Source organism: Populus nigra, chromosome 4 (assembly GCF_951802175.1).
Source record: "Populus nigra chromosome 4, ddPopNigr1.1, whole genome shotgun sequence".
NCBI classification, from domain to species: Eukaryota; Viridiplantae; Streptophyta; class Magnoliopsida; order Malpighiales; family Salicaceae; genus Populus; species Populus nigra.
The window spans coordinates 64322-72178 of NC_084855.1; the positions used below are offsets into that span (position 1 = coordinate 64322).

Consider the following 7857-nt stretch of genomic DNA (forward strand, 5'->3'; position numbering starts at 1 on the left):
AATTATTGACTTTTAAGCTATGTGATTTTTTCATATTTTTTTCTGTTGGGTTATCTTGAGTGCAAGTTAGTCAAGCTAACTCGAGTTAGCTTGTATTTTCTTACTCCATTCTTTTTATTTGACTTTGGTCTTTCTTGCTAGGTGCTTATTTTGGAAGTCTAATTTTTTTTAATCTCAATCTCATGTCGCAAGTGGTAGGTTAATCAAGTTAACCCGGGTGAGCTCAATTTTTTTCTCATTTTTTTAACGATTTTTTTAATTTCATCATTTTGCATTAAATTATTTGACCCTGAGCTTTGTTATTTTTTTGCATCTCTTATTGTTTTGTTATTTTGAGAGAAGATTGGTCAAGCTAACTTAGGTCAATTTGCATTTTCTTTTTCAATATTTTTTTGTTTAACTTCGGTCATTTTTTTTAAGTCCTTCTTTAGTAATTCTATTTTTTTTTATCTCAATCTCACGTCGCAAGTGGCAAGTTAGTCGAGTTAATTCGGGTTGACTCAAATGTTTTTTTCCTTGATTTTTTATGATTTTTTTTTCAATTTTATCTTTTTACATTAAATTATTTTCCCTTAAGTTTTATCATTTTTTCACTTTTTTTGTTTGGTTATTCTGAGAGCATGTTGGTAAAGTTAATCCAGTTTAGATTAGAGGTTTTTTTTATGTTTTTTTATTGAACTTTGGTTTTTTTGCCAAGTCCTACTTTTGAAATTCTTTTTTTTATCCTAGTCTCATATCGAGGGTTGTAGGTTTGTCAAGTATGCCTGAGTTGACTCGGGTTTTCTTGTTCAACGTTATATATATTTTTTTCATCTTTTTAAATTAGGTTATTAGGTCTTTAACTTTACAATTTCTTTTTGCCTTTTTTTGCAGGTTTTTTAATCTCAAATCTCGGGTCATGTTTTAGTAAATTTAACCCGATTTATCTTGGATTATGATCATTTGAATATTAATTTTTAGCAATGAAAAAATTTGGCCCGACCAACGACATAGCACAAACCATCTATCTAGTTATCCAAAAAACTAATTCCCTTAGCGATATTATTGTGCCTCAAGAAACATATTACTATTCTTTACAATAGTGTAATTACTATTTTTTCCCTTGGTCATTTTATCTTTTGCTCTCATTTCAGGGGTAAGGTGGTCTTTTCACCGTGACATAAATGTCTTTTGAGGATTGTGTGGAGTTATTTTGGTAATTACGCTTTTTATGCATGGTAAAATTACTAATGTAACATTTGAATAAAATAATTCAATTCCTTCTACACAAACGTTTTCACTATGGATAACCATTCAACTCTTGAATGATCATTTCTAAAGGAAGGAGTGTATGTATAATAAACTTGCTGACATTGTTAGGCGAAGATAAAGACATCGTCGATGTTGCGGAGTTTAGCCTTTAAATTAATTTCAACCAAATCATGATGGAGATCTATTTTGATTCCCCTGTCAGTTATATCAATAACATTTTAATAAAAATATTTTATTCTGCTCGTTATGATATTGCAATTTAAATGACCAGCACAGAAAAAAATAAAAGGGTGGTTTTTGTTGCCGGAAAAAAAATGCATAAAGAAGAATGAGAAATGGGGGAGGGGAGAAAATGGTCGATCGTCAGGTCATAAATTAAATATTATCAACGACATGACCAACATAATTATTCTATCAATAACTTCATCGGTCGTTCTGTCGGTAAAAATATCACGTCACCGTACGATTTGACTTTTATGAATCTCATTGTAATACCCTCTGTAATTCCCTTGGTATATACCGAGAAAATTTTTTCATCGGCATATTTACAAATGTGCTTTACCATCGAGTTAATTTTGTTGGTAATGTCGTTTATAAAAGTTATGTGTCACCGTACTGTTTGATTTTTTTTTATTCCTTAGTTTTTCACTGCAATTCCCTTAATATATACCGATATTTTTTTTTATTAGTGTTTACCAATGGATACAGGGAAGGAAGATTATCTCTTCAATATTTCCGTTTATATTTGCTAATTTTGTGGTAATGAATGCAGTAATAAACTAACTAGATAGGAAAATACCACTGCACAACCATATTGCATGCTGCCAATGATATAGATTCATATTTGTAAATGTAAAAAAAGGCTAATAATTTACTTATATAAATCCATAATTAGAGAGAAATTGGATCAGATTGACAAGCTGTTAATTTTTTCAGTCTAATTTGTTGCGAAATATATATATGATTTCACTTTGAGAAATCAATTAAGTACTTAGCTATCTAATTAATTTCCAAATTAAAAGGGATATGTATGTATGAAGCAGACCTACAATGAAAATAGAAGACCCAAAAACTCACGGGCCGGCTTGGCCCGTCTAGAAAAGAAAATACATGTAAATTAAAAGAATGGGAAAATGAAAGAATTATATTATCGATGTATATTTATATATGTACCGATCATCAATGAGAATATTGGCAAGGTGGGATATTTAGAAGCGGGGGAGGGGGAGGAGGAGGAGGATATTTGTGGTGGGCGGCGCTGGAGTGGAAGGTGGAAATGAGATCAGGAAGTTGCATGTAATGTGCTGTGGGATTACCAGTCTTAAGGAGGTGAAGAAGGTATTGGAAGAGATGGATCTCGCAGGCAATCCTTAAAGCCCCATCGTAAGCGTAACCATGCTCCTGTTCAGATAGACGAAGCAGGTCTTCAAATAGAGGATGGTTTAAGAAATGGGCTTCCATCTCAAACCTGCACTGAACATTGTCTTTCCCAACGCACACTCGAACGTGGCCCTCGGGTGGGGGTAGTGCCAGCTGATCTTCAGCTGAGTCGTCTGCGGACGGGAACCCTTTTGCTCCGCAGCACCATAGCTTTCTAACGATTCCACTCATTGTAAGTAATCTTAGTCAGTCTTGCTTGATTCGATGACTAAAAATCGATTGCTTGCCCTTAATTTCTTGCTCAATCCTTTGATCCTATGCTGTATACTAGCACACTTTGATTGATGAAGAAGAAATCGATGACAGTTGAAAGGAACCCAAGGAGAGGATGGCAATTTATAGACGACCTGGCAAATTGAAGGCCAACTATGAGTGCATGGTCAATATCATAATATAATATAATATAATATAATATAATATAATAAACAAATTAAACACACATGGTATTCAGCCAGCGGTGGAGCTAGCTGAGGTGATCTGGTAATTAATTAGCTTCAGTGTGAAACTGGAAGAGTGGACCTCAACCCCACGACCTATATAATGTGCAATGGCGCATGTATTAATTAATTTGTTTGGTACGTAAACAGAAAGGAAGTGAAGTCCAGCTAGGAACCGCGTAAAGAGCGCGGTGAGAAAATGCACAAGGTATGGCATGCTTTAATTAATTTGAAACTGCAATGATTATCATTTGTAGTTTTTTTTCCCTCTTAAGAAAAGCATTTCTTCCATATTCCATTCGTAGCGGTTCACTAATTCATTGAATCTCTATTGGGTCACCCAGGAACGTAAGAAAAAACGACAAAAAAAAAAGAAAAAAAATATGAGACCACCTCCACTACTCCGCCGGAGACACATCTCAGTCCTCTGTACTTTTGTTTTATGAATGCCTTGTCATCCGTGTGTCCAAGTCAAACCCCCCTAAAATTTATCCTTTGAATCCCTTGTCGATCATTATTCGGTTTTTCGTCCACCTCTACACAACACAGAGAAGCCTTTAATCAAGCAAGGGCAAGGTCCAGAAGGGCCCATTCATAATGTTACATTTTAGGAGGAAATGAGCCCTTAGAACACTGCACGAGAGAGGGCCGAGCCCACATCTTAGAGCGAATAATAAGAAAGAGATAAGAAGGAAACACACGGCCCAAACACATATCGGTAGAGGAGAGGAGAGGAGAGTAGTGTGGACTGTGAAGAGAAGACTGGGTTAAGAAAGAGGAAAGGAATTCTGAATAGTTTTGGGGAAGTAATGGCGATGATGATGGAGGAGGAGGAGGATGGCATGGATTCTCTGTTTGAGGGAATGGTCTTGTTTACACCCCATCAATTCACCGATGAACAAATTCATCGGCAACCTGTTGAAGATCCTCTTAAGCATCCTGAAGAATCTCAATCTGATGATACAGTTAATAATAATAGCAACAATACTTTAGCAGAAGCAGGAGCAGGTGCAGAAGAAGCATCTCATCATCAACAGTTGTCAGAGCCCCTCGATGAGAACCTTTTCTCTTCCCTCCAAACCCTAACCCAGTCCCAGTCCCAATCCCAATCCGATCCAATTTCCCCTTCTCCTACTACTGATCCAACTACTCTGATTTCTTCTACTTCTAGAAAGAAAAGGAGGGCTTCCTTCAGGATCGGCTATGCCAGAGATCGCACCTATCCTCCCGATCTCAACAACCACAATGATGATGATGGCCATGATGCTGATAAGAATGAAGACGATGCCTCTCAATCCCCATCATCTATTGTTGCCAATCCTATTGATACTTCCCTCTCAGATTCACAATTCAAAAATAAGAAAGATGAAACCTTGTCCCAATTTGACCACCTTAAGTCCCAGATTTCTGAGAAGCTAGACGCTGCTCGGCTCTTGATTGCCTCTGTTTCTTCCGCCCGCAAGGATTCCATCTCAAGGAGAAGAAAAGCTGCTGAGGATCTCAATTTAGCATCTGCCAATCACGCCCACTTAGAACACCAGTTGGAGGTTGCTTGTGAGGCCGAAGATTTCGAGACCGCAGAAAGGATTAGCGACAGCCTTGCTGCTGCTGAGAAGGAGAAACAAACTCTACTCCTTGCTCTCAAAGACGCTGAAGCTCACTGTGATACCATCGACTCTAAGATGTACCATGCTCTTGACTCCCAGATTGCTGCTGAGCAAGAATGCGCTTCTCTTCTTCAACATTTCGCTAAGGTCACTACCACATTACTGTTACTTTAAAAAAAGACTCTATTTCTTTTTATCCATTCCATTCTATGTAAATGTAAAACACCTAATAGAACTGCCTTAAGGAAATAATCATCACTGCCCCTGCATATAATGCCTAAATCATCCCTTCCTTTTCTCCTAGGATGCAGAAAATAATGCAGATTTAGTCTTGAAGAATGCACAGATACTTTCTTCAAAAGAAATCGATGATTGGTTTTCATCCTCCCAAGTCTTGGAGGCCAAGAAAATCGAATTAGATATTGAGTCACATTTCATAAATGAAGCACGCTCGCGGGTCAGTGATTCCATCCAGCATTCAGTTGAGGACGATAGGAATGAGAAAGAAATTCTCTGTAAGAAAAAGGACGTGCTCACTAAGGAACTCGACCATCTTCTCGATTTAGTCAAACAGAAGGAAATGGAGATAGATGAGAATGATACTAGAATCAATGCAGTTGATGAGAGGATTGCTGTTGTGGTCTCTGATTTCAAGGAGATTCAATCAAGCATTAATGCAAAGTTTGATGACTTGCAATCACGCCTTTCCCAGATGCATCTGCAGAGTGAAGCATTATCGTCAAAAAGAAAGGAAATTGATAGGTTCCTTACTGAAGAGGAAGAACGTGGGGCTAAGCTAAGGGAATTAGTCAGGGTTTCAGAAGATGAAGCAAAAGTCTACCAAGAAGTTGTTGTGCTGAGAAAAAGCCTCAAGTCGTCCCTTTTGAAATCCAGGGAAGAAAAGTTGAGGCTGGCAAAGACCGAGGAGGAGCTTACCTTGGATGTACAGAGGCTCCAACAGGAAGTTTCTGCTGCAAGAGGTTCCCTGCAGGTGGGTTTTACTTTCCAAATGTTTCATGTGTTTTTGTTTCTTTCTTCAAAAAATACATGCAAACAAGTAGATCTCTTTATTTATTTATTTATTTTGTAGGGATGTTAAATTTCTGTGCAAGCATGTCTATCTGGCAAAAGATAAATCTTGGGCTTTTCTACTTGAGCAACCTGTGACAATCTAGTCTTTCCAGATTCATGCATTATTTTTTGTAAATTGAATATGACTAAGTTGTTGAAATATTACAGAAGGTCCCTCTACTAGTCTTGCATGGTTTATCAAGTATAATATAGTTGGTTAGAATAAAGATTCTCTTTCTAAAGTGACTTCTTTACTCTGAAAAAACTATACCAAGATTGTTTAGTTCATGAATCTATCCTGGGGAGCCAAACAAAAAATAATCTTCAGAATCATTTTAGCTGATGGGAAAAGTTTGGAATTTATAGGTGTTTACTTGGGCTTAGAGTTGTCTAAGTTAGTATGTTCATGTATCAGAAGAGTGCATGAGCTATGGATCCATACAAAAAGTTATGTTGATGTGTCTAACTCTAGTTTTTCTAAGTAGAAGAGGTTGTCCACATGTATAGATTCCACCTGGCCAGCACTTCATTGCACTTTATTGTTAGTCTTTTCAATTACATTCTCGAAAACTTCAGCCAGAGGAAGTATTTTTCCATGATCAGATATTGACATGTCCAAGCCAATCATTTGCCAATTCAGTTAACTCTATGTTTCAAAATTTTCACTGAAACCATATCATTTATTATAACTCCCCCCCTCTCTCTGTGCTATTTGTAGGAGCTATCGTCAACTAAGTCCAGCATCCAGCAAAATATATCATCCTTAAAGCAGAGAAGTCTATTCATAGATAAAAGAGTCCCAGAGCTGGAGGCAGAAAAGAAAGTTGCTGCTGCTGCGAGAAACTTCAAGGAAGCTGCACGAATAGCTGCTGAGGCGAAGTCATTGGGTGTTGAAAAGGATAGTTTGGAGATTGGCTTGCAAAAGGCCACTTCAGAGCTGAAGAAGCTTGAGGAAGATATTAAAGATACTGTTGACAGATTGCAAACTACTGAGGGACTGATATTATCCAAGGAAAAGGAGGTTGCAATGGCTAGATTCCAGAGGTTGCTTTTAATTTCTGGTGCTGCCACAGCAGAAAGATTTGCTGCTTTAGAGCGGGGCGACACTAAAGAAGCTAACCTCCTACTTGCGGAGGCTGAGGCAGCAAATGATGAAGCAAAAAAACTTCAACCAACATACAATTTTAAAGAAGAAGAATTTTTAATACCTAAACAGTTCATCCCTGTGGAGCTTGTATCCAATCTTGGGAGGAAGCAGTTAGCAGAATTGGCAGCTTCCGCTCATTTTCCAGCATCACAATGACTAGAACCAGAGTGAAATTGATTTGAAGATGACCAAACCAAGAATTATTGGAGAACCAATAGCATCCAAATCATGTGATTTCGAAACAGTTTCAGAAATTGCATTGCAAGGGACTACTGTGATTTTGATCATAATGTTGATATTTTCTCTAGAATTTTCCTGAGCCATGGATGACAAACATCAATTACAGTTTTGGTGATCAAAAGTTTGGCAGCAAGATCCATCCTATTCTTTGACATCTTGCCATGTGAGGACTTGTCACCTTTGGTAAGCCATAAATACAGAGCCTTATGTTGAATTATATTTTAGTGCTCTTTGTAATTATCTTTTGGTCTTGTGTCCTTTGATATATGTTTTCGAAACAGAATCATTTCCTGTGCGGTTGAATTTCATGTTGTTGAGAATATTTTACAAGGTTGATCTTTATCACACTTCTATCCTGTTTTTTATGTCAACTACATACTATAATCACTTAATCTGACTACAAAAACCAATAAGTTTCATGTTTCCAGAGAAGGTTGTGAATCAACCAAGGGAGGAAACAAACTTCACCATGCAAAATGTTAGAATTTATGTATGTGCTATTAGAAATTTGTGTTTGAACGAAAGCTATAGGTCTACACATTTTGTTAATTTGGGGTGGTTTGACCATAGCTTACATATCAGATACATGTTAAAATTGAGGTCAATTCTATGATTTGGGTTGGATTTGTCTTGCTGGGGGCTGATACTACCTTGAAACTTAGTG

At 37.2% G+C, this 7857-nt stretch overlaps 2 protein-coding genes across 2 annotated transcripts; one reads left to right on the forward strand and one right to left on the reverse strand.

Moving 5' to 3' along the window:
* Positions 1-2142: 2142 nt before the first annotated feature.
* Positions 2143-3056, reverse strand: LOC133692063 (indole-3-acetic acid-induced protein ARG7). Its single transcript, XM_062112737.1, has one exon. The coding sequence runs from the start codon at positions 2860-2862 to the stop codon at positions 2431-2433; it is 432 nt and encodes a 143-aa protein (XP_061968721.1). The 5' UTR covers positions 2863-3056; the 3' UTR covers positions 2143-2430.
* A 759-nt stretch (positions 3057-3815) lies between these two features.
* LOC133692061 (uncharacterized) lies at positions 3816-7540 on the forward strand. The gene is made up of 3 exons (XM_062112736.1): positions 3816-4882; positions 5040-5726; positions 6525-7540. Exons 1-3 carry the CDS (start codon positions 3938-3940, stop codon positions 7107-7109), a joined length of 2217 nt encoding a protein of 738 aa, XP_061968720.1. The 5' UTR covers positions 3816-3937; the 3' UTR covers positions 7110-7540.
* Positions 7541-7857: the final 317 nt, after the last annotated feature.

Excerpts from the sequence above, each read along its gene's own strand:
- LOC133692063 (XM_062112737.1), bottom strand. The coding sequence starts at position 2,862 with ATGAGTGGAATCGTTAGAAAGCTATGGTGCTGCGGAGCAAAAGGGTTC.
- LOC133692061 (XM_062112736.1), top strand. The coding sequence starts at position 3,938 with ATGGCGATGATGATGGAGGAGGAGGAGGATGGCATGGATTCTCTGTTT. Across the intron at positions 4,883-5,039 it reads TTCTTCAACATTTCGCTAAG|GATGCAGAAAATAATGCAGA; the intron begins GTCACTACCACA and ends CTTTTCTCCTAG. Across the intron at positions 5,727-6,524 it reads CTGCAAGAGGTTCCCTGCAG|GAGCTATCGTCAACTAAGTC; the intron begins GTGGGTTTTACT and ends TGCTATTTGTAG.